The sequence below is a fragment of the Cladophialophora bantiana genome (genome assembly GCF_000835475.1).
Source record: "Cladophialophora bantiana CBS 173.52 unplaced genomic scaffold supercont1.14, whole genome shotgun sequence".
NCBI classification, from domain to species: Eukaryota; Fungi; Ascomycota; class Eurotiomycetes; order Chaetothyriales; family Herpotrichiellaceae; genus Cladophialophora; species Cladophialophora bantiana.
Genome location: NW_015971588.1, coordinates 941,370 through 966,712, shown reverse-complemented (window position 1 = coordinate 966,712; position 25,343 = coordinate 941,370). Strand labels below are relative to the sequence as shown.

General features: G+C 50.7%; 7 protein-coding genes across 7 annotated transcripts; 3 read left to right on the top strand and 4 right to left on the bottom strand.

Annotated features, from left to right (window-relative positions):
- Positions 1-862: 862 nt before the first annotated feature.
- On the bottom strand, positions 863-1,810 carry Z519_09144 (uncharacterized protein; the record flags this gene model as incomplete). Its single annotated transcript, XM_016766869.1, has 1 exon — positions 863-1,810. One exon carries the CDS (start codon positions 1,808-1,810, stop codon positions 863-865), a length of 948 nt encoding a protein of 315 aa, XP_016617167.1.
- Positions 1,811-2,426: 616 nt separating this feature from the next.
- Z519_09143 (uncharacterized protein) lies at positions 2,427-3,923 on the bottom strand (the record flags this gene model as incomplete). The annotated part of the gene is made up of 4 exons (XM_016766868.1): positions 2,427-2,960; positions 3,018-3,161; positions 3,219-3,788; positions 3,864-3,923. 4 exons carry the CDS (start codon positions 3,921-3,923, stop codon positions 2,427-2,429), a joined length of 1,308 nt encoding a protein of 435 aa, XP_016617166.1.
- A 4,628-nt stretch (positions 3,924-8,551) lies between these two features.
- Positions 8,552-10,226, top strand: Z519_09142 (uncharacterized protein; the record flags this gene model as incomplete). The annotated part of the gene is made up of 4 exons (XM_016766867.1): positions 8,552-8,921; positions 8,976-9,354; positions 9,407-9,705; positions 9,754-10,226. The coding sequence occupies 4 exons, from the start codon at positions 8,552-8,554 to the stop codon at positions 10,224-10,226; spliced, it is 1,521 nt and encodes a 506-aa protein (XP_016617165.1).
- Positions 10,227-12,814: 2,588 nt separating this feature from the next.
- Positions 12,815-14,582, bottom strand: Z519_09141 (protein disulfide-isomerase domain; the record flags this gene model as incomplete). Its single annotated transcript, XM_016766866.1, has 4 exons — positions 12,815-13,268; positions 13,314-13,750; positions 13,803-14,181; positions 14,233-14,582. 4 exons carry the CDS (start codon positions 14,580-14,582, stop codon positions 12,815-12,817), a joined length of 1,620 nt encoding a protein of 539 aa, XP_016617164.1.
- A 674-nt stretch (positions 14,583-15,256) lies between these two features.
- Positions 15,257-17,149, bottom strand: Z519_09140 (uncharacterized protein; the record flags this gene model as incomplete). Its single annotated transcript, XM_016766865.1, has 3 exons — positions 15,257-15,896; positions 15,952-16,957; positions 17,017-17,149. The coding sequence occupies 3 exons, from the start codon at positions 17,147-17,149 to the stop codon at positions 15,257-15,259; spliced, it is 1,779 nt and encodes a 592-aa protein (XP_016617163.1).
- Positions 17,150-19,250: 2,101 nt separating this feature from the next.
- Z519_09139 (uncharacterized protein) lies at positions 19,251-22,748 on the top strand (the record flags this gene model as incomplete). Its single annotated transcript, XM_016766864.1, has 1 exon — positions 19,251-22,748. One exon carries the CDS (start codon positions 19,251-19,253, stop codon positions 22,746-22,748), a length of 3,498 nt encoding a protein of 1,165 aa, XP_016617162.1.
- Positions 22,749-23,352: 604 nt separating this feature from the next.
- Z519_09138 (uracil-DNA glycosylase) lies at positions 23,353-24,604 on the top strand (the record flags this gene model as incomplete). The annotated part of the gene is made up of 2 exons (XM_016766863.1): positions 23,353-23,741; positions 23,794-24,604. The coding sequence occupies 2 exons, from the start codon at positions 23,353-23,355 to the stop codon at positions 24,602-24,604; spliced, it is 1,200 nt and encodes a 399-aa protein (XP_016617161.1).
- Positions 24,605-25,343: the final 739 nt, after the last annotated feature.

Sequence of the window (25,343 nt, the reverse complement as noted above, 5' to 3'; positions counted from 1 at the left end):
TATCATTAAGCAGCCAAGAAAGCCACCTATGGAGCTGTGTTTTATGCGAAGCGACCGAAAATGCTCATCCAAAACTTCGACGGGCCTTGTGAAGGTCCTAGATGGAGCACATTTAGAAGGGCAAAGCGACATCCATATTCGACTTCAACAAATCTTCAAAGTTGGCCATAATCAACCGCAACATACCCTCTCCGAACAGGTGGGATGGGAACCGCTCAATGTCTACATTTTAACGGATGGAGCATGGACATCCAATATTCGTGCCGACAACTCAATATGGCCCATTGCAAATGCCCCCGACAAACAAAATTCAAGCCGTGGTGAAGTCGGACTGCAATTTGTCCTCTTTGGCGATGATCTAAAAGCCTGGAGTGAGCTGAGTCGCCTTGAGTCGGGACTTGTGCTGGTCAGGTAGCTAATAGCCCTTGCGGAACATCTCCGATTCTGATCCGATATTATTACCCTCCGCTGACATCGATGCGCAGGGACATCGTCGATAATGAACCAGCAAGCAGCAGCATTTTCAAAATGCTCATGAGCGCAATGACGACTGACCATTTTAACTCGGTCCCCCTCCTAGGATTAGTCGGGCACCAGACTTGGAAAATGCATTGTCGCCTTTCGGAAAGGCAAGCAAACACTCTCCTGACTCCGTTTGTGGTATGTATTGCTCTAATCAATGCTCTAAAATGGTCTCTAACACGCGCACAGAATAGTAGATGTTGAGAAAAATTCCATCCAGTTGAAAGGGAGGACTCAAGACAGATGGGCAATGAATGTGCTATGTTTATTCTGACAACTGAAAAATGGTGGGGTCGATTCGTGCTGCGTGGCTTGACGATCTCGCCTTGCAGATTGATAGCTACGCTTGCTTCTTGACCAACAGCAATACGCCATACACGGCTGCCTTCACTTTCTCCTTTCCTTTCTCAACGCCTGCCTCCTGCAACAGTTGCTCAATCTTCTTGCGAAGTATCTTAAGCACATCTCGCTCCGTGCCGACGTCGTCGGGGTGCGCCTGGCGCCAACGTGTCTCTGCACTCCCCGTCGCCATCATCTTCTCAAACACGTCCAGGTCCGCTTCGGGCATACCCACAAAGAATTGTTCGGTCGGGTCCCACTCCTTTCGAACGAATGTTGTCCTGTCAAATTCGGAAACGGGCTGCGCCAGGGTCCACGGAAGGGGGAGATCGGCATAGCGACCTCGCACAAGCAGGCTGCCTGGCTCAAGGTAGGGCTTCATGTCACGCTCCTGGTGCTCATCAAATGCCTCCTGAATGGCGGCAGCGTTGGGCATTGACGGGTGAGCACGAATCTCGCCGCTAGTCCACAACGCGACGGTGCCTCCGGGCTTGAGGACGCGGGCAGCGCTGGGCCAGAAGCCTGACATGTCAAACCAGTGCGCAGCGTTGGCGGCGGTAATGAGGTCGACGCTAGAATCCGGAATTGGCGGTGACAGGTTTGCTCCGAGTTCCTCGGCCGTGGATCTCTCGAAACGGGCGGGTTCGGCAGTGGACGAAACAATTTCTATTGAACGAGCCGTACTGATCATACCCTCGGAAGGGTCGAGGCCAATGACATGAGCAAAGTGAGACGCGAGCCCGCGGGCGGCAGTGCCGGGACCACAGCCAACATCAAGAATTGTGTCATGACCGCCGCCGGTGGATGTATGGTGGTCAATGATGGCTTGATACACCTTTGGGTGGTAATCACGGCGGACCTGGGCATAAAATTTGCCTTGTTCCTTGTTGTAGGAGCTGAACGTCTTTTCCTTTGGAAAGGGTGCAGAAGCGGACTCTGGCTTGGACATGGCGTTGTCCAGGCAGCAGAAAACGGGTATTCGGGATCGGCCGCCTTCGGACTTAAGCTTGAAGAGGAGAAAATTTGGAGTCAGAGCTGAAGAAAACGAGCAATTGCTTCACCCTGGCTTTGAAAAATATAATTGAGGCTTGCTTGAGGACAGATGGATGGAGGCTGACCCGAATTCGACGGAGATGTACAGGGTAGAGATATTTATCTCGGGTTATTACGAGCAAGGCTGCCGAAGAGGAAAGCAGCCAATAGTAATGGTTTTTTCCTGCGAGCGGGCCGCCCACTAGCCCGATACAGGGTACCATTGCGAGGCCCCAGTTCGCGCACCTTTAGCCGAGAGAAGGGCGAAAGATTTCAGATATATCGATATCGGCGGTGAATGAACTTTCGACTCGCTAAGGATCACTTGAAGCTTTTCGAAGCGGTATCGGCCATGAAGCCTGCCTGTCGAATCCCCATTGTGGAATTGATGCGTCGGAGTTGCTCCACAGCGAAAGAGCGCGCAGAGCAATCATTCCGCTCTTCCAGGGCGACCACAAACAGTGGCTGCAAGAGCGACAAGATGCCTGTGGTGGTAGTTAGCTCATGAGCCTCCTCTTGAGCGGGATTGGGGGCTAGTTACGTGGAGTGTCTTTGAAACTATATGTAGAGATGCAGATGTCATTGCACAACTGCTGAATGATGGAACAAGCGAGCGCCATCCCTGCATCATCGGGCTCAGTCAAGCGGACCTCATTTTGCAGCATGATTTGGTTGACTAGCACCCGAAGTGCGCGCCAATAGTTCCATGCCTCTGCGATCCAAAGATTGGGATAGATGTGCTTCTTCCCCTCGAAGCAGACGTCATTGGGAGCACCAGGAACACGGACTATCGTGTATCCCCAAGCTGGCGACAAGCCTGCTTTCCAAGTCTCGAGGTCTCCATCGAGCTCCAGCGCTATTGCACGGACGGCCTGTGGATCTGTAGTCTCTTGACTTCTCAAGCCTGCCCAGAGGTTGACCACTCGGATACAAATCTCGGTGATAGACCCTGGGCTGGCAATATTGGCGTGTTGCCAATCCCGTCTCAGAGTGCCTGTCTGGAAACTAAAGGTTGCCTTCACCATGGCGTTGGGCACGGCAACGTGCTCGTGCATGCAGACCAGAAGCTATAATCGTGATGAGACGGTGGCCCAAAACAAGGAGTGATGGACAGCATTACTCACTATGGAGGAGCGAAATTGGACGTAGAGCAGGCCGCCACGTTCACTGAGAAATTGCTCTCGACCCCGAAGCTCTAAGATGGCCGTGCCAGCCCTGACATGGGCCGCCCAATGGTGATATCGATCTCGATTTCCAAAACTGACGGTCTATAAGCATGTGAGTAACGGCTCTGTCAGAGTCTGATCCCGCTAGCCTTGACGCACCTCAAAAAATGCCAGTAAGATGAGTGCCATAAACGTCGTGTCCGAAATCGCTTGCACTGGACTGTTCAAAGCTTTTTGCATGGAGATCAAGGCCGTACAATACTGTGCGTGGCATTGAGACTTAACACGAGGTGCATAGAATACGTTTGACAATCCTGCCATGCCAACAGCTTCGATAACCGCACGTAAAACGTTGTTGGGCCCTTGGTCAAAGTAGGACTTGACCAGCCAAGCATGATAGTTGCTGAAGAAAGGACCATCGTCGGGGGAATACTTGGTGAAGAAAAAATTGGCCCCGAGATCATGAACAGATTGGGAAAGCGGATATGTTATGGTCATAGAAGATTGAGAAAACGGAAACAATCTCTCTGCAGGAGCTAGTGTGTAGCTTTGCTGGGATTGAGCGAGAGGTTCCTGTATCGCGAACGAACCTGACATTTCATCCTGACGATATCTGCGGACCACCCGGTCGGACTCGTCTCGAAACCTGACGTCGCTAAGATTGCGGTAGCCCGGGCATTTTTGTTTCAATCTTGTGCACTTCAAACATTCAGGTCTGCGTTCATCGCACTGGCAAAAACGGCCAGGTGGTAAGTCGGATGTGCTCAAAGGTTCGGGAAGGGTTGGAGAAATACTACAACTTACCTTTACTTTGCGTTTGCGACATCGCTCACAGCCTTGGCTGGGAGCACCACAGTATACCATGAGACGGAAAGATCCTATCTGTCGATGAATTCCTCGAGTATGCTTGTACAAGCTTCCTGTGGGATTTCTTTGTAGCCTGAAGATGTAAGGGATGAAGGACTCGGACCCCACTGACAATTGAGTTTTTGAATTGCTTTTATACTCTCTGCTTCGTCAATAGGCATTGCCTGCTGTTTCCCAATAGATTCAGGTTGTGGGCTTCTGAACAGGGGAGTCTCTGTGTACATACCCGACATGCAGAAGCTCACTGCTGCGTTGGCGAGATACCCCAACCGACGCTGGAGAAAGAGTGCCCGTGGCGCAGAAAGATTAATGACTCGGTACCTAGTGGTACGGGAATTAACACAGGGCCATTGATGAAACCGAGAATAAAACAACGTTGCCAACAGCCGAAGCAACCTCTCTTTTACCCCTGTAATAAAGTTGTCAGGATATCCGCTATGAGGCCCTTTAGCGCCTTGGCAATTCAGTGTCTACTTTCTTGCTCCTTAGCTGTCATCACTGTCAATTCTAGATAGATACTTATGTACACACAATACCTTACTCCCCCGCTACCACAGCTATCCATGTCATTAATGTCTTCTTCTTCCTTCCCTGATGCTATACCGCCTGCAGTTGAGGCTAGTGAGGTGGTCCTTCCGTTTCGGGTATGGTTGCGGGCTACGTTTGTATGAACCTCGTCTCACATCCTCTTCCCCTCTCTCCCTCTCTCCCTCTCTTCTATTATCTTAGCAGCGCACTCAATGAACATATGCCATGGCCACATCAGTAAATGAAGCGCCTCTAAATGCACGTTTCTCCCCCTAACGGCTCGGAAAAGACCGGCAGCAAGCATGCGGAATCGATTGAAACATATAGAGAGCCTTGTCAAAGTGGCGATGGCAAGTCAGCCATCAATTGGTTTTGATACGTCTGCGAGTAAAAGTTACTTCAACGAAGTCGAGGGAGGAACGTCGCAGCCTGACGACAGCATGGGGCCTGATCTGCCTTTGGTCTTTAAACACGATTCACCCGCTTCTAAAGAAGGCCTCTTAGCCGCGCTACCCGATAACGCCGTCGTGAATCGATTGATCCATCCATACTTTAACTCCAATAGCTCTGCTCTCCGTGAGTGATTTCGAGTTTCCTAGGAAATTTGCTAATTCCTCCCAGATATAATTCATAAACCAGCATTTCAAAGACACGTAGGTAGCAAATGCTCCTGAGAGGCTTCTGTGCCTTTTACATATCGCAACACTAATGTCACCCGCAGTACAGCAAATCCTAAGCTAACCCCCATGGCTCGCCGATCAGTTGGCTCGCTTTGATATACTCGATTATGCTAGGGCTGCGCTGGCATCTAGCGTGGCGTGACAATTACTTGTCCAGGAGCGTTTGATCTACCAGAATTTTGGATAACCAAAGTGGTCAAGTGGCTTCAGGAGTGACTTTGGAGAGAAAGGCGGTTTCAGTATTCGGACTAGCCGGGTCAGAAGAGGCGGAAACGGAAGATCTATTAATCCGTGATAGATCTCTCAAAACACCAAGGAATGCTATACAAACAGGAGACAGCGTCTAGAACGGCAGGAATGGAATAGCAGGAATAACAGGGTTAGAATTCGCAGACAATAATGCAGAGAAACTGACGTCCCCTAATTTTGGTGGCGTTAGATTCTAACAGTTCACATTGAGCGAAGTTGCTGTTGTACGAAATCGCTTTCGAAGTCGCTACCTGGAGTCATTTCGGAGTCTGTGGAGCCGCCTCCAAAAAAAAAAAAAAAAAAAAAAAAAAAAATTCGACTTCCGGCATTGCCAACTTCCACAACGATGCGCGCTCATATGGAAACGGAACATTTGGAGTGAAGTCAAGGAACGCGGAAGACCACAAGCTCAAAGTAGGCCCCGTGATTTGCCTTGTTTTTCTCTTGCCAGTTGGGGCTTTTGGCAAATGTGTTCGTGATTGATGTATTGCGGGCAGACCCGATCAACAACTCCTCTCTTCCCGAAGATATGATCTCCACATGACCGTATCTTCGTTTTAGGTTGATGTTGGTCAATTTGATGCCGCAATTTACCTTGATGTGGTCTTCGACGGCCATCATGGCGGAATCTGATGTTTAAATGTACTGAAAGGTACATGCCGCGTGACGGACGGTGTTAACGGGGTGGAAGATATCAGCGGAACTAACGAGTCCATTGTTAGGTCGCAGAGCTCCGGTCTAGTATTAAAATTATTCTGTGTTGAAAGTGCTGGAGGGTTCTCAGTTGAAACGGTCTACATCCTTCTAAGCGTCGTCCGGATGAACGACGTCTGGTAAACAACTGGCTTCGCAGGAGACATATTGGGATGTATTTTCGAAAATAAAACGTGTGAGCTTAAGATGAAGTTGGTGCTGAGAGAAACCTCTATAACTTTACACCCCGGCTGTCGGCGTGCGCAACCGTCGCTCATCCTCGCCATTTCTTGGTCCGGGATGGCCGTGTCATGTAGTCCGCATTTACTCGTCAAAGCCCGTGGTATCCAAATCTCAAACGATAGATTCATCTCGGACAGATTCACGGACACTCCGGATCCTGTAGCGGTAAGCAGGATTGAGTAAAGAAATCTGCGGGCAAGTAGCTCGGTCGAGAATATATTGACTTCAACCCCCCCCAGAGATCGTAATGTGCCGGAACGCTCTTGTATGTCACCACCCGATAATGGAACTTTCTCCGGAACCAGCTTGAAATCCAACAAGTACGGCGGTGAACGTGTTATATCTATCCTGAACATCTGGTTATGAGGAGCTACCTTGAGTCCATCAATTTCCGTATTTCAGGCCGTCTCATTGACAGGGCTGATATTAATAAGGGCTGGATTACCACCATCCACGCCACAAAATCTACCGTACCACGTGGGGTGATGCGGTCTGCACAGAATACTCGGCGGTTAATCACGTCCGTTCCGTGAACCGAACCGAGAGAATCCGTTGGCTCGAAAATATACACGCCGATTATGATTGGCGCACTCCGACGCCTGAGCTCAACGTCAAGAAAGCCGTCGCAGAAAAAGGATGGATTTAAAGCTTACATTAATTTGTCGCAGCCCACCCATCAAACTTCCTAAGATCTGTTCTCTCCCATCAGCGAAATCTCGACGCTTAAGGCTGGGCCGAGGCTTTGATGCACAGCTGGAGACAGAGAAAGGATTGAGTTGAATCCTTATCATCATTGTTCCGGTCGCGATCCGATGAACCATGCCAACCACATTCAAATCTCAAAATGAATCTCACATAAGTGTTCAGTTTCCAGCGTGTTCGGGAGGCACTGAATTCTGGATGGATGTGCGTCGACAATCGCTAATGTCTGGCGGAATATTCCGCCGAGGCTGTAACCGATGTGGCCATTACCACCTATGAAGCAACAGTAGTCGATGCCTGGCCAGCCACAATATGCCACTCTCTATGACTCAACCAAGTGAGTCACACATTCAACTAAGAAACTTCAAAGATCACCGAAATCGAGCCAGCTACCGTCTGACACGTCAAATTTTCTTCTGCATTAAAGCAGAGGGATGCATATGCCGTCGGGTATCTCGATGTGCATATGTGGAGGTCTTCTTAAAAATATGTTGCCCAATTTCACCTGGACCTTCCTTTCCAACGATGAATCACCTGCCCTCAATACGAAGAGCACTGCAATAAAACACCATATGATGGTTGGGGAGATGAAATGGCGTTGTAGGCGGCAGGCTTTGGCTTGCTAGGGTGGCCCGCATGCCTGCATATTCGCCGCAAATGTGCAGCTGCATGTTCTCTTCTTGGTAAGAGGCATCAAATTGGCCGCGCCTTGAATGATAAAGAGTCTGCAATAATCCATTTGGGCAGATGCGACAGATGTCATCCTGAAGCTTCTCTGCCATACGTCTGACCAGTGCCACTTCCCCGCACAAACTTGTTGGGCTGCTTGCCGCTTCGACGTCCGAGCGCTCTTTGAAGGCTGTGATGTTGACAGGGTCGCGAGAGCACCATTGGGGCAAACCACCTGAGACGCTAGATGCTTCACCAACTGCGCAAACTGCCTCAACCTCGTTGTTCCTGCAGTTCTGTGACAGGATGGCGACGGAGTAGGAGGTTTCAGGAATGCTCTTGTGGTTACAGGCCAATGTATATATAAACAGGCAGAGTGTCTCTGAATAGCCAGGGGGACAGGACACAATCAACCAGACAGGTCCACAACTCAACCTTTCGTTCAACATGTGACCTTCTAGTCGACAGCTTTGCCAGTCTTCAGGTGCAAGAGCAAACCTTCGGGCGTTTGTTGTTCGAGGTGCTCTTGACAACATCATCTCCACCCTGGAGCAAGCGAAGTGAGGCATCCAAGGAGAAGCCGCACAGTTGATGTCCTGGTTAGCATGATCCCTCCGCCCCATTCGTGAGAGTGTGGAGACGTAAAGAATTCTTCAGGCTCAACGAATGGCCCGTCCCGTCAGTCGCCTCACGGAATCCGTGGCTCTTCATTTGCTATGCTGGTATCTATCCCGGTCTCCAAGGAAGAAGGGATTCAACGGTCAAAATTACCATGTATAAAAGTAGGGAGAAGCTGTTTGTTTGAGAATCATCCTTTGCCTTTTCTTGACACCTTGGACTTTTACATTTACGACCCCAAAGATGGGAGCAAAACACAAAGCTGGTCTAATAACCACAGGCTCAGCCAGCCGGTGGACCAAGGCTGACCTGAAGCTCCTCATTACAAAGCTTAAAGAGGGCCTCTCGCTAGAACAGATCGTCAAAGATCATTTGCCAGGCAAGAGCGTTAGATCTTGCCGGGATCGAGCTCGGCCCTTCCTGTGGACCGGTCAGTTACCGGAATCATGCCTACAAACATCTACCCCAGGAAAGCGCAGAGGACGGCCAAGGACCCGGCATTTACCCAGTCCAGAACCAAAAGCCTCATCCTCCAAACATCAGCTGAGGGACAAGCGGGGACGTTATGCATGTCAATCTGGTAGTCCTCCTGACAATCATGCACGCATGGTCGGTAAGAGTTCTCCGCTTGCGCAATCAATTTATTCGAATGATGACCTTTCTTTAGGAGACCGAGAGAACGATGTCCGGGAAACGGACACTGACTCTCTCCCAGACGATGATAGCAACTACATCGTGAGCGAGACAGAGGACGAAGAATCCGCGACTGAGGTTGGTCCCGCTCGTGATGCAGCCATTCAATCCGATGCGAGCCCGTCAGACACAGGCCCTCGCGCACCTGATTCAAGCATCTCAATCAATGATGGACGACAGATCAACCAAGTTTCTTCGATTGAGACTGGCGTACCTGACCTTCAAGGCGTCAAGGATCTCTGCAAAGAGACCAAAAATTTCAACCGTGAAATTTCCACTGCGAATGGGGATGACGTAGCGAATATGGGAGAGTGGCTGATGAAGTTTGGGGGCCTGGAGAGTCGACACATTGAGTAAGGTCATTGGGTAGCTCCTCCAAACAGAGTTGAACTGATCACTCCACAGATGGGCATTTCGATACCGAACCCTGATGCAGGAGCACACTGACCACGCTTCTCCGGGGCTCTCGCAGGGCCGGATCCTTCATCTGTGGTCATGGATCTCACTCTGTGCTCCTGTAGCTTATCACAAACGGCTCTGGGCCTTCAGCTGCATGCAAAAACGATCTGACTTCTTCGCGATGGAATGCGTGAATGCCGCAAAGGAGATTGTGCTAATTGTCGAACGATATCTTGCGAAGCCTTCAGTGGGGATCACAAGAGACTTGTCCCATGCCTTATGCTTTGCTCGAAAAGTCCTTTCAGGTAATGTCTTGATTTTCATCGACCTACATTGATTGACCATGATTTCAGACCACGCACTGTATCGCGAATCACCTAAGGCAACAATCTTTGAGAAGATATCACAGCTACTTGCAGCTATTGAGCAACGGTCGAACTCCGCCATTCCGGCAAATTCAATGACATTGGAAAAAGAACACGGTGAAGATCAGCAGGCTGCGGCCGCGCTGCGAGCGCCCTATCCCAGCAGTGTTCATTTGCCTAGTGTCGTCACGTCCGACTCACGTGCACCAAACGAAGAGAGTCCATACAACGGCAGTAGAATTGACCAGTCTGATAAGTCCCCGGACAACCACATTATTCGTCCGTCTCCCGTACAACACGCAGCAAACCTACCCACAGTCGACAATACAAGCGGGGATCTCCAGCAGAAAAGCGATGCTCCATTCCCGGATATAGCGTCGTACGACCCGTACGACGCTTCTTTCGAGGTGAGAGTTCACGTTCTTTTGAGTAGCGAAATTCCATTTGATTGCATCCCCTAAAGGGCCAAAGTGGTGTAGCTAACTGGGTGAGAATCGTGGACAGGCCCTCGGCAACGATGCCTTTGACTACCAGAGCTTTTGCGACGCTTACCAGGACTTGACCGGGCCCTTGGTTTGAACAAGCTACTTGCTTTCTACTTCGCAGCTTCTGATAGATAGCCTTAGCCTAAGATCGAGCCCTCATACAATGGGGAAGGAGGTCTGCAGCGCGGAAGCTCAAGACATTTCAGCTCACGAGTGAAGGGGTTTGTTTCATGGAGGATATTGAAAACGTGGTATTGTGGCCCTGCGGACTCATGAGGATCACTTGGAAGGAATCTGCCTAATTGGGCCAAAGACAGTGGTCATGGTTTCATACTGGCTTGAAGCGGGCATTCTAAGGGTTAATCCTAGTCCATTCATAGCTTACTATGTGGATTTTGCATCACTGTGGTTTGATCCGCGGCCGCACTCGGTTCATAATCGCGTGTTTATTGTATCCTTGAAAGGTGTGGCGGGATTCGGGTAAGGGATGGCGACACGCTGGGAGGGCCTAAAAATAGGGAACCTGTTCGTCTAGGTACTAGCGTGCGATGCTGGTCTGGCGTAGGGGCAGAAGCTAGTATCGAGTAAGAAAAGAGGGTCGCGAGTGACTTGAAGGTAAGTAGAGGGCGGGTGGGTGGTGAGGTACTATTTAAAAGCGGCGCAGGTCGGGTGAGTGTCGAGGGGGCGCTTGGTGTCGATTTACTTTCTCTTTTTGTCGCCAAGCACCTTTGGTTCGCAGTTGCGCCTGTGGCTCGACCACCAACCCTCACAATGCTGACGGTGCAACGTGCAGGAGCTCGTTTGTAAGAAAATTGTCGTATCAACAGCCGTAGCTCGTAGGAGCCTTCCCCGGCAGAGACAGCACGAGGGAACGAGTGGAGAGTGAATGCAAAATCCTCAAGGATCTCCGCCATCCTCATCGTCCAACATGCACACCATATCCTTGAAGACATGCTGGATCCTCCCTGCTGCAACCTCTACATGAAACTCTGTGAGCACTGCGATTTGGGCAATTCCATTACAACCGAGTTCCGACAGACGTGGGTCTGATCGAGCGCAGCCACACTAGAAGCCCCATGCAATTGGCACATCGAGAGTGATCTACCCCCGGCGCCTCGCAGCCGGTGTTCGAACAGTCTGAGCAGTTTGATCGTGTCCTGCCTCAGGGTTTCGCCAGAAAGTCGCCCAAAAGCCTCCAAACTTCTGCAAGACGCCAGCCCAATAATTGGCGCCAGGGCGGAGATAATGGAGAGAAAGAGGCGCCTCCATTGACATTCATGTCTTTTCCCTGGAAGAAGACCTTCCTTGGGCCCATTTTTCCTTTGATCCCTTTCGATTCTTTCACCTCAGCGGCTCCTAGACGCAGGCCGGTTTCGTCAGAGACTACTCCGACAGGGAAGGTAGAGGAGGAAGAAAAAAAGGCAAGGAGCGTGCACGACCTTCTTGTCCATGGGCTTGGTTCGTGAATCAGCACTTGCCTGGTCAATTGGCCAGGCCACAGTTCTTCTCGTAACTGTGGTCCTCATCTCGCTCGTCGGCACGATATTGCTACGTGAGGGCCTCAACGCTTGATCTTACATCGCTGCTAGGATCGCCCCTGGCGGCGATACAACAATCGCACTCCAAGCTGGATCGCTTTAAGGATTTTATCATCGGCACCATCATCTTCTCGGCCAATGTTATTTTCATTGTAGTAATAGATGTATAAATATATCAAAAGCCTTTGCCAAGTTCCTAAATAACGCTAGAGTTTCACTAGCGTTGCGAAAAGGGGTCATCTTTTGATGGATGTAGCAATGGCAAAAGGGTGAGAACATGTGTCCCTTGGCTTTTACTGTATGTATAGCCAGCGAGCCAGCGAGCGAATTAGTATAGAAGCCAGCGCTACGAACGGGCAAGAGAGAGCATCTCTCTCTCTCTCTCTGTGTGTGTGTGTATACGTCGGTGCTTTTTGTCGCTGGATAAACGGAGAAAGAAGACTCGTATTGAGAACTTGAGACCGTCTACGGCAGAATGAACGGAGCTCCTCGGAATTTCTTCAATTGGTTTCAATCAACACTTTCATTCTTTTGGCCTAAGTCGCATTCTACCTCGCCGCATATCATATGGCTCATTGACCACCGACCGAATCCACTTTGCGTGATTGATCTTCTATGTTCGTGACATAGTTTCGTCCATGAAAGGACCAAGATCTGATTTCATCTTCACGTTCGGATCCTCAAAGATCAGCCAAGTAAGTCATTCCCCTCCATTCTTCGTAGGATACCAATCACTTTGTATTTCGTTTCTCGTGTTGGTCAGGGCGAGGACATGTCGGCTGATCTTATCCTTTGCATCCACCTTGGACGCCGACACACACGTTCGCCTCTCGGTCTCTAGAAGCTCCATTAGACCAGTTGATTGTCGTGCATCTCTCCGACCCAGCCTTGCCCGAAGCGCAGAGTCATCATCGGGATAACCCACGGAAAATAACAAAAGTCGAAAGCTTCAAAGAACTCCATTCTCTCCCAGTCGCGGGCAATCACGAAAAATCATGGCATAGAAATGCTATCGCGTAGAGTGGTTTATAGTTCGTCATGCTCTTGGACGCCACCATCATCGGTATCAGCGAGGATTGTCTGTGCCGCCTCTGCCGCCTCACTGACTACACTCTTGATAGCATCAGCAGCTCCCGAAGAAGCCTCTTCAGTCGCCGCAGGAGCAGCCTTCGCAACGGTGTCACTGGTCGTAGTTGAGACATCTTCCATTTCGACGTCCTCATCCTTCTTGGAGAGGGCGATGCCGTCAACACCGTGCTTGCCATTGTCGCGTATGAAGGCAGCCAGGTCTTCCATAGTACGGGAGCCAGAATATTCGACAGGAGAGTCCTTGGCGCCAGCGGGGTACAACTTGATGGTGGGAAAGCCGGCGATCTCATCAGGGACGTCGTTCATCGTGGCATCAATCTTGGCCACCGTCACCTTGGAGGAGACATCACCGGTGTAGAGTTCTGCAAGCTTCTCATATGTTGGAGCCAGACTGTAGCTCGTTAGCGAAGGACCTGCTAAGTGAATGGAAACTTACGCTTTGCAATGTCCGCACCAAGGAGCGTAGAACTCAATCAGCACATCCTTGGAATCATCGAGGACAATGTCCTTGTACGAATGAGCGACAACCACAGTGACAGGACCTTCCTGCTTCTCTGGAACAGGCTCGGATTTGATGCTAGGCTCAAGTTTGCCTGCCACGAAGTCCTTGACAAAAGCACCGATCTTCTTCTCAGTCAGGTCATTGCCGGCGAATGGGTACTTCTCATTCTTCACTGTCTCTTGAATTGCGAAGGACGGGAATTTGTCTGTAGGTAGGTTCAGGTTGCCGGCGTGGGCACCAAAGGCCTTGGCGTCGATGGTTGCGAAATTGATGACGCCCTTGTATTTCTCTGCGACTGGTCTCAGAGTCTCGGCCAAGGAGGATCGTTCTTCTGGGGTTTCGGCGAAGATGTAGGCGAGAGGAATTCCAGCCTGTCGAGGACGTTAGTATCGAAGCTTTGCGACTAGCTGAGGGAACACTTACACCCATGTATCCAGCATAGGTTTCCGGACCAACTTCACCGACCAAAGGAGTTGAGGCGGTTTTGATAAATTTCGAAATAGCCTCTTCGTCGAATGACTCGGTGAAGGTGTTCTTACCCTCGTCGAAATCCTTGTAGAGAACAATGGCAGGCTGTTTAACGCCTTCTGCTTTAGCGAGGGCGGCATCATTCGAGGCTCCGAATATGTATTCGTCTCTTAATGATTCGGCCAGGGAAGTGAAGGTCTGGTTGGATGATTTGTCGTCGGCTGAAATATACGCTACTATGACGACTTTGTCTGTGGTTTTGAATTCCTCCAGACTCTCGGGGGCGAGGAGAGACACAGCAGGTAATTGCTGCTTGGTCATGTATGAGACAATACTGCCCAGCATTAGCCGCGTGGATCTTCTGAGGCCTGAAGGCAAGACTTACGCTGGGGCTTTTCGGGCGCCAGGGTAGGGCTTGATGTTGTCGAGGCCACGGAAGACCTTGACGGTAGGATAGCCCTCAACGCCATAGTCCTTGCACAAATCCCCTTCAGCTGTACAGTCAACTTTCACGAGGGGAATATTCTTCTCCTTCAATGTGGTTGCGGCCTCTTCATACTCGGGTGCTAGAGCTTTACAATGCCCACACCATGGGGCAAAGAACTCTGCTAGGACCAGGTCATGCTCGGAGATGAATTCTTTGAAGTTGTCTGTTTTGAGGTCATGGACGTCGCTCGCAGAGGAGAGGCCGGCGAGGGCTAGGCTGATCGCAGCCAAAGATGCGAATGATCGCATGGTAGGACGACTATTGGAGCTGTGTATGGTGGGGAAAAGAGCGCTCGCAGACGCTATAAGATGAAGGAATGGAAAGATCGGACCGGTGATCAAGATGTCAAGTCCGAAAGAAATCAGGAGATGATGAAGCCTTTATTCTTGAGGCTCAGTCTGGAACGTGAATACCAGCAAGCATTAACTAACAGTGGGTTCACTGAGGAGAGGTGTCAACTACTTTTTTTGGGGCATCACAGCAACTCCACATGCGGGCGACAAGCAACTTGTCCCCTTCAAGTTCAGCTCACTTAGCCGCAGCCCCTTTCCGCCGACTCAAGGACCCTGAAACGCGGAACAGAAGATCAGGGGGCCTGCTCCCACAGGGAAACAGGTCTGTGAGGCCCTCGAGTAATCGCCCCTAAAGACCCTCAATTCCTCCGAGGTCCAGATAATATGTCGGTGCATTCTAATTTCCAGATCAGCATTTATCTCAAATGGACTACCTTGAAGGCGGCGGTGCATTCGCGAGAATGGATAAGCTGGCCTCTTGTAACAGCTAAGCAGCTTGGTATGCAAAAACGGTACCAAGGACTTTACCGCTTGGTATTTCTAAGCAATGATGACTATCTCGATCAATAACCCCTTTTCCCAGCCACAGATCGCCGCCGCCTCGAGCCACTCTATTCCAAGAGGTAAGCTCAATCCTCCGCGTCCGAGAGTACTATTGTAGGTATTGTCCTATATCTTGTATCCTCGTCTCCTGCTTTGCGTTGTCCTTCGAGCTCCAATGCCATTTTGTACGCTTCAGCCTTGCCTCGATCGACATCGACCAATAGCATCAACGGCAATGGAAGAAAGATGAGCACTGCCAAAAACACAAACGCAGGTCGTATCTCCCCATATCGATCTGTGATGGCGCCCACGATGGCTGGTCCAAAGATGCTTGATCCTTTGTCTGTAATGGCGTATAGGGCGTAAAATGCCGCCTCGAACCCCGGGGGGATCAATTCGCCGAAGAACGCTCGACAGTACGACGATAACCCTCCAAGAACGAACCCATAGATTGCCCCCAGAGGGTACATCTCCCATGGCTGTTGCAAACCAAAAACACCATATCGTTTGATGGCAGGGATAAAACCCAAGAGTCCGTACAGAGGAATAATCTCAAACAAGCAGATGCACGCAATGATTGTCCTGGAAGCGCGAAGATTGAAAATCCGAGAAATGTAGCTCCAGTAAAAGGCGCCAATGACGCCCGCTATTGTTGCAATGACGTTGATCAGACCAAGGGCTGGGGTGTTCATTCCCAGGCTCGTTTTGGCGAAGAGCACTGCCGTCCTGCTTGTCATCAGCAAGGTGCTCTCGATCACTTAGTCAGGATTTCATAACTTACCCGCTCACTGTGGCAATGCTGTCGCTGAGTAAAAACCACGCACAAAGAAAGATCACGATATCCTTAAGCTTTTTGGCGTGTCCTATTGTTGTGAACAGTGCTTTCCACGCATACGTAACATATGCCATCCAGGCGTAGTGTCCCGTCAACTCGCTCGGCAAGGGCGGTCCTGGTCGGGGTCGCAACCAGAGAGCGGCCGGGATGCTGAACACAAACCACCATAGTCCCACAAGCAGAAGAACCAGTCTCAAGGATAGGAGTGTGGATTTTGTTGAGGCTACTATGCCGATACCAATAATTTGGACAAATAATCCGGCAATGTATCCAATTCCGATTCCATTTGACGATATCCTGGTGGATAGTTTCAGCGCCGGCGAGATCGCGGCAGGAGATTCTTGGGTGGGAGAGGCGGTGTCGGCGCGATCACGAGGTAAGAGACCTGAAGTCGAGCTCGTCAAGACGTGGTCCTCGTGCTCGACGTATTCCTCATCGTCGCCTGCAGCCGGATCTTCTGCATGGTTTCTATCAATAGAAGGGTGATGTCGCACCAGCAAGGGCAAGAAAGAATTCAGCAACACAAATGATGCTCCAAAGCATGTGTTCGCAACTATGGCGAAGAGAGCCCCCAGCAAGTAAACCTTGGGTATAACGCTGATGAATAGGGCGGTAGCAGTTGCGCCAGTAAAAGCGAAGGCAAGAAGGAATGTCTTCCGAAACCTGCCGTGATCGGCCGCTGCAGACATGGAGATGATGAGGAGAGCCTGAATCAGGACACTGATCGAGAAGGTGTACATGGCGAAACTCGCAGTATTGATCTCGGCGCCGAGGATGTATACGACACAGGCAGGAAGCTCGTTGTGTGGATGCTTAGGAGAATCGAAGTCCGTGGTATTGGGCGAAGTGCCATCATCGCTTTTCCAACCTGCGCTGCACGGTGTTGTTTTATCTTTCAATAGCACTCCTCGCTCCCTGGCCAGTTGTTCAAGGGTAATGGGAAGAAAAGATCCTGTGGCAAGAGGTCAACGGGAATGCGCAACGCAAATTGTAACCCAGCGTCATCCTCACCCATTGCGCAGATGGCAAAGACCTCTGCGGCCCAGCCATAGGAATACCATCCCCATAGCTCTTTCTGGCTTGTTGGCCTAGTATCTTCATCTGCGTACCTCATCCCTGCTTCAGGCTCTGCAAAGTCACCCATGTCGGACTCCGAATAACCCCACGATGATTCGCGCTCGTCATCTGCTTCTACGGAAGGTGTCGGGGAGATCAAGCTGATTTGTGACTGTTGGGACGACTGGCGGGACAGAGGTGGTCGCGGACGGGATGCAGAAGAGGTGCGATCATGGCGAGGGACCTGTTGTAACAATGAGAAGAGGTGTTCGTTGGAAATAAAAAAAGGTGAGAACAGAGGGATGGGGGACCCGTTCAAGACAGCTGATGGCCGTAATGATGATGGTTGAGGCAGTTGTGAGTACCTAGGCCTGCGCTGGTGTGCAGAGGGGCCTTCGAGGTTTGGCGATTGGCGGAAGGAGACTTACCATGTTTCCTGAAGGGATCCCCCCAATGCTCCACCATCAGGCTACACACACCTCTCTACGCTATCAGATCCTCCTGAACTTCCAATCCTTCCTCCATCTTACAAGCTGGAACGGAAGAAGGAATCATCAGTCATTGCGGAGGGTCGTTGGGTCTTTATCTTTGGCACGCGAGAGAAATTTGCGGGTCGAAATAGACCAGAAGGCGCCAAAATTGCGGTGTCAATGGCAGATGCAGCGTTGATCAATGCTTCAAGAAAAGATCCACGCCCAGTGGGATTTGCCGGTCTTCTTATTCGACTAGGATCTACCTTAGTTCCCTTGAGTGCCAGGCGATATCTAAGTCCATATCTCTTGTTTCGTGCGACTAGCACCTTGAACTTCTCCCAAAGCATATCAAAAGACTGCGACCATGGGGTGGTGAGGACACAAGGGGGACTTATCTCATGACCACTGAGAGTCCGTTGACTACAACTAGGTAGGCTAGACAGCGGTGATCTTGTATTGTCCATGGGCTGTGCAGCCTACCAAAGCCCATCCTAGACCACACCCTCTCCAATGACTTGCTTCCCGCCAAGGGATGGCGCCCATGGGATGGCGTGCAGAGGCGTGCAGCTGGTGAGTAGTTCAGCTACCACCATATCCACGTCCGCAGAGTCGAATCCACTAACCAATCAAGCGTGTCTCCTTGGGAGTTGTTCGGCGACACAACTTGGAAAGGGTGTGCACTTGACACAATCGCAGCTGCATGTGTTTCGCAGTCTCGTCACAGATCTGATCTCCCGATCCAGGCACAATCAATCGTATAGGACAGAAAATAGGACTTGGGTAGACAATGGAGGACGATGGCGGAGTCTTTCTCCGGACACCAATCCCTTGAGCACAAATTAATAGGAAGTGACTTTCGTGGATGGAGTACTGTAAGATCTACCGAAAGGTGGTGCATATAACTCCTGGTGGGTGTTCGGTGGGTTGGCTATGAGGTAGTATGTTTAGTGCTCGGTATGTGCAAGGTATGCCCTCGCAACCTCCGCGACCCTTGCTGAGTCGAATGGTTTGCAAATACAGGCTAAACTATTCCCAGAGACCATTCTTGCCGCTTTTTCAAGCCTTGTAGACGCCTTGACGCCTTAGCCGCTGCCCAATCGGCGTTTGTGTCACAAGCCATGCCGCTTGGCGCCAGCCTAGTCCGGCTGAGTGCAGAGTAACAGGTTGCTATGCCTAATCCTTTGACAGCCGACTTCCGCGCGGGTCTCATTCATTCATTCATTCATTCATTCAACCATCATCCCATCCCAACTGCACGCAATCATCCCTTCACAACTCAGTTACTCTCCAAACTTGACATAGGCTCCAAATTCACCACCACTCCTGTGCAAGAGCGTCGGCTTAAGCGCCTTGTTTGATATCTCCGGCTGGCCTCGCGCGTAGTGTCTACCTTTCACGAAATTGCTCCTCTGCAAACGGGCAACCGGCCCTCTCGATCTTGTCTTTCTCGCCGCATCCGTCCTCTCACTCCTGACCTTCGACCGCTGTCATTATCAATCCCTCTTTCGATATCGCTGTCGGACGAGACCTGCGCATACGGTTCCCACGAACCCGGATCGTTTGATTGGGCTCGAATCGACTTCCTCCAGCGCGCTTGAGGATTCGGGGTGTGGCAAAAAAAACGGTGACTTCCTGCTTCGGGTTTCCAGTGGGCGTTGGGGGCGCACGTTTAGGTGTGCCGGCCATGCATTGCTTGATGGTTGATTCCGTTTCAATATGAACGGGGAAAGGCCCGCGGCCAACGGGGAGCAAGTCGCAAATGGCTTCCAGCAGCCTGTCGCAGATTCCGCGCCCGATGCTGGACATTTAAAACAAGGATCGCTGCCTCAGAATGCTCTGCCGCCTTCCATCGACCACACCCCGTCCCATGCAAATGGAGATGGGTCGAGTCAGCAGCGTTCTGACATCGGAGGCCGCAATGACGCTAACCTTCCCGCAGAAGCGCCGTCCGAGATCCTGCAGCTCATCTCTCAAGACAGTTATCTGCCGATGGCCGCTCTCATAAACCGGGCTTCGCAGTCATGCTGGAATGGTCTGTCGGATCTAGTGACGCAGTTGGCGTCGATGCCCGTCCTCGAGCTGCCACCAGAACAAGCGAAACTCTTGCCCAATGGGTTGCCTAACAATCAGTCCAAGACAAATTTGGACAAAAAGGACCGGCTACTGAAATTTTCAAATGATCAAAAGGCGGATTTTATAAAACTTTTGGTACTGCTGCAATGGAGCAAGAACGTGGAGGAAGTGAGCAAGACCATCTCGATCAATTATTGGCTTATGCAACGGCGGGAAGCCTATTGGAATGCTATCGGATCAATGGCCCTTCTCAAGCAGGAATCTTCAGGTTTTCAAATCCCCAACCCCGATCTCAAAACAGCAGCAGAAGTACTATCGAGAGGCAGGGTACTTAATTTCCCCCGCCTGGGCTATAATCCGCAAAAAGACCTGTCCAGCAGACAGATACTTCGAATCCTCCAGTCACTCAACCGGGCATTGAGCGTTAAGCTAGCGCTTTCGGAAGACTTACCCCTCCACCTGCGAAGATTCCGAATTCATGACGGTCGTGCGACTTTCACTGTGCCCACCGAGTTCGAGCTGGATGTCTCCGTCCTAGATGAGAGCCTAGACTCTCCCTTTCGCGTGGTTGATTTTCGTTTTTCCTTCCAACCATCTCCCCACATCCCTGATCAGCTACACTCCGAGATCGAGCTGTACGCAAATTCCAATATCGATCGAGAGGGACTGAGGGGATGCTATGACTTCCTCCATGAACTGGCTTTATCCTACAAGCTGGCTGAACTCCACAAGCAAGCTATCGACTTAGCTCGAAAACAATGGTCCGGCAACTTGCGCGTTGAACTCATTCGTCGCAACCTCATCGTGCAGTATTGGCCTGAGAGACAGTTTGTGAAAGGCTGGATTGAGATTGGCATTACTAGCGGTCGAGGGAAGCAGGCTAGTACAAAGGTTGAGTCGACACCGTTTCTCGAGATCAAATGGATGCGGCAAGGCAAAAGAGTGGATTCTTTGCAACTACACCTGGATGATGCAGTGCTCTGTTTTGAAGACATCCTCCGGCAAGTGATCGCACAAAATTCAACGCAGATTTTGGACAATATCTATGACAAGCTAGTTCTCACGCCTCTGTTTGCCAACGCCGACCTCTTTCTGGAACAGTCGCTTTCCTACGAAGACCCAGAAGAGTGCTCCCTTACGATTCAGATCACTCGCTCCTCCGAACTCCAGCTGAAAGTTGATCCTGTGACAGGACTGCTTGTTCTTCGCCCCGTTACCGAAAGAACGGAACGACTTCAGTATGAGATCAATCGGATCCAAGGTGTCGCAGATGATATTGTCTCGAAGCTCCTCAATTACAGGTGCAGTATCATGGAAAGTATGGTCCTTGTCGGCATTTTGGGCACCCGTTGGGAAGTCCTGCGTTCCTTCAAGCTTAGCCAAGCAGAAGTGAAAGCATTGTTCGGAGGGCCAGTTCCAAGGATAAACATGTTGCGCCAGAACCAGTGGACACTGGACTATACTCTAGCAATTACACACACCGCAGACGGAGATCATTGGTGGCTATTACAACAAGTTTCCGCTGGCGCTTTGGACTCCCCGGCACGCTATAGGGTTCTTCACAAGCAGAGGATAGAGATCAAAGAAGAACTGTGTTCAGCGTACTTCGATCGACTTGCAGAATACTCAATGGGCTTGATTTTTCTGCAACGCAATGTCGACTTCTTCAGGGATAGGAAGGAGAAGTTTGATCTACGACCCTTGCCAGCCTTCGGGCGGCATTACGAATTGCCCGAAATATCTTTTGACTTGGACATGGCTAGGCCAGCCTTTTCGAAACAATTTTTGCCTCCTGCCGCTTCCGCCGGCGCCTCTCCCTTACAAATGGCCAACAGTCCACCTAAGTCCGCAACTGCACAAAAAGGCATCCAAGTTCGTTTTGGTGGAGTTGATCGATCCACGAACAAAGTTAGGGCAATCGCTCAGTATCAACATCAGGCCAGTTCTGCGGTGCTTAGATATCTAGAGGAGTCTATCCTTGATGCTAGCGTCACTCTCAATCCCGAGGACAGGATCGTCATGATTCGAGTGGCGACCCCAATTGCGGAAGCTGCCATTCCAGAGATTGTCGACAAAGCCATGGACCTGGAAAAGATAGTGTCGACAGTCGAGCAGATTCATCGCCTTCCAGGACTAAAGTTGAAGACGATATCACATTCCAGTTTTACGATAGCGTACCACGAAGGATCGCCCACCAAGCTCGAACTGAGGATCGGATTTCCGAGCGGCAATCAAGCCCCGCAGCTTGATTTCTTCCCGGCTCAGGAAAATCCACATCAGTTCCTTGCGGCACAATACACTAAACTGATTGCCGCCAGCCATGGCCCGTTTGCCACAAGAATACGTGACTTCCTCACCTCGTTGACTTTGACACTTCCTTTATTGACCTACCTCCGAAACCTTCAGCAGAAACATGGACTCGAACCCGAGAGACTACAGCAAACGGCTCCGCCCGAACAAGAAGACCATTTGCGGGTGCATATCCTCGTCAGGAACGCCACTGCTTTTGCGATCCAATACTTCACCCCGGCAGGACATGCCCCTAAGGATGTCAAGGCTGATTCCCAACCACACATGCTGGCACGCCTCGAGATCCTGCACCATATTAATGTGGCGAGGAAACCGATGTGGCTGGTGCGCGCCGCTCTTGAGGAGTTCCAGTCATACTCTAGGCCGTCCTATTCAACGCCAGAATTAGGTTTAAAGTTGAAGCAGGAAATCTTCACTCGGTCAGACGGACAGTCCAAATGGCTTGCGCTGGATAAAGCGGCGGCCTGCATGGCTGACCAGCCAGAGCCTTTGCTGCAAGCTATGCATGATCTTTTGTGGGATTGGGCTAAGCTGGCGAAATCATCTGAAGGCAAGGTGCTCAATAACCAGGCATCCAATAAGGCCAAAGCTGCCCCAGCCCACGCGCACGCGACTAACGTCAACCTGCCGAATGGTACCAATAGCAGGATATCTGCTCCTATGAAAGCTCCTCCTGGCAAAATGCAACCACCTAGTAGTGCGATTCCCAATGGTGCGAATGTCAAGACCCAAAGACCCCCAGCCAATTTCCCTGGAGGAAGAACGATGCCGCCAAATCATAAAGCGAACGCCAACACCGCGCAAAAACAAGAGGTCATCACGCTGGACTAGCCTGCATCCGGCCTGTGGCTCGTGTATCATTGTTTCTTTGACGATTTCAAATTCTTCACTTGCTCAACTTTGTTCATAATTGTCTCGAAGGAGCTTGACCAGGGGGTGACGATATACCCAAAATGGGATGGATAACTCATTTATGCAAGGCCGACAGGTGGCTGGAGCCCCTTTATGAGAGTCAGTACCTATGGATGGAGTTTCTCTGCTGGCATCATGAGTAATTGCCAGCAGACTGCACTTTTGAATGATGGATAGAAATTCTTTGCATCATAGGGACCACTTTAATGACAGTGCTGATCAACCCCTTCACCCCTTGTCCCAGACAAACAAATCGGTATGACGTTTTGCCCTTTTCGACTTAGCCGGTGAGCCTGACCTGGGGGCGACGAGGCTGAAGAGGGCCCTGCAATTTACGCGTCAGCCAGGCGCGACGTGACCGCGTCTTCCCTTCCCACCAACCTCTCAACTGATTGACTTATAATGTAATAGCTGGATAAACTAATTGTGCATGCTGAGCTCTCGCGTGTCTTTCCGTCTTGCGGCACTGATTTTTCCCTCCTCCCGCAGAATCGTTTCTAAACAGTGTTGCCACTTGTCCGCCATGTCTTTCTACAAACGAAAGGATCCACCGACCTCTTCGCCCGATGACGCGAAGAAACCCAAGAAGAATGGCAGTTTGACTTCCTTCTTTGGCCCTCCAAAAGCCACTCCAACAAGTGGAGGGAGACCAGGATCACTCACGAACGGAGTTCCCACAGCGTCGAACGAACCTCCGCCCCCGAAGTTCGACAAGGACAAATGGGTAGCAGGTCTCACTGATGAGCAGAGGAAGCTTCTCAAGTTGGAGATTGATACACTGGATCCGAGTTGGCTGTCTGTGTTGAAAGAAGAGATCGTGACACCGAACTTTCTGGACTTGAAACGGTTCTTGCAAAAGGAGATCGATGCGAAGCAGAAGATCTATCCACCGTTGGAAGATGTCTACAGCTGGTAGGTTCAACTCTCCCGTCCAAAGCCGACAGACTGACACGACGCTCGCCAGGTCTCGGCACTGTCCCCTCCATCAAGTCCGCGTCGTGATCATAGGCCAGGATCCCTACCACGGCCATAACCAAGCGCACGGCCTCTGCTTTTCCGTGCGTCCACCAACACCTGCTCCTCCTTCCCTAAGGAACATATACATCGCGATCAAGAAGGACTATCCGGGTTTCAACCCGCCACCCAAGAACGGAGGGCTTCTTACTCCTTGGGCGAACCAAGGTGTCCTCCTCCTCAACACCTGCCTGACCGTACGCGCGGGCCAAGCAAATTCCCACTCCAACCACGGCTGGGAGAAGTTCACTCAGAAGGTCATCGACACAGTTGTCAAGTTACGAACCCGCGGTGTGGTGTTCTTGGGATGGGGTACCCCGGCGCAGAAGCGTTGTGAAAAGATCACAGGAGCGCGTCATCTGGTGTTGAAAAGTGTACATCCTTCCCCACTTAGTGCTAGTAGGGGTTTCTTCGATTGTGGACATTTCAAAAAGACGAATGATTGGCTGGAAGAACGCTACGGCAAAGAAGGGACCATAAACTGGGATTTGAATGTGCCGCAGCAGCCCATCAAGGCGCCAGACATGCAGGAGCCGCCAAAGGTTACCGAGCCGCAGAAGGGAGAACCCCAAAATGCCGGGCCGGCTACTGAATTGCCCGAGAAGAACAATGACAAGAAAATAGTGCAGCAAGAGGAGTTTGAAGGGGAAGATGATGAGGATGCTATCGCAGCACTAGAAGAGATTGCCGCGATGGAGGCAGACGCAGCAGCGGAAGGCAAGGCCAAGGCTGATGCTGAGACCGAGAAGACGAGCACGTGAAAGAGAGACGAAAGCTTGAAAATTGGTCTTCAAACGGGCCTTTTTTTGGTTTGAATGTCTGCGTGAGCGTTGATAATACAGCTGAAGGAGCTCCTCGCCATTCATTTCAGCGGGCTATGTTTGGAAAGGAGTAAAGGATCATTGCACAAAAGCCCCCCCTGCCGAAAGAGAAAATGTTGAGCATGGTGTTCTGGCGTTCACGGTTGATATGGTCAAGTCTGTACCGGAATGAGAGTCATATGATATCAAGTTCGTTGCCCTGATGCAGGAGATACAGAGAGACCGAGACAAAGAGGACTTTTCTTTCCACCTTTGGATTTTTCGATGATCAGATCCAGCGCACGTCTAGCCGGTATCATTCTGGTCATGCCAGAGTAAAAGTAAACATGACTGCAATATCGAGTGCCTCGTTGTACACACGCCCGCCTACCCATCTCTCGTCCATCTTATGCAACCATTCTCCTAGCTACCTACCCAGGTAGGCGACTAACTGTCCGCAGAGAGCACCGTGGTAAACAAGTACACTGTTATCATAGCACTGAGCGAGAGGGGACGTAAAGAATAAGCGACACAGTCTATCGGCCATGCGATAGACGTATGCCGTATCTAATTCAGCCGAAGAGTACTTATATACTTAGTCCCGACGAAGTGGCCGGCCTTTCAAATATAGGTGGCTAATACTATGGATAAAGGACATAGAAGTCAGCATCATCTCTTAAGATCATCGAGTCACGAAGTA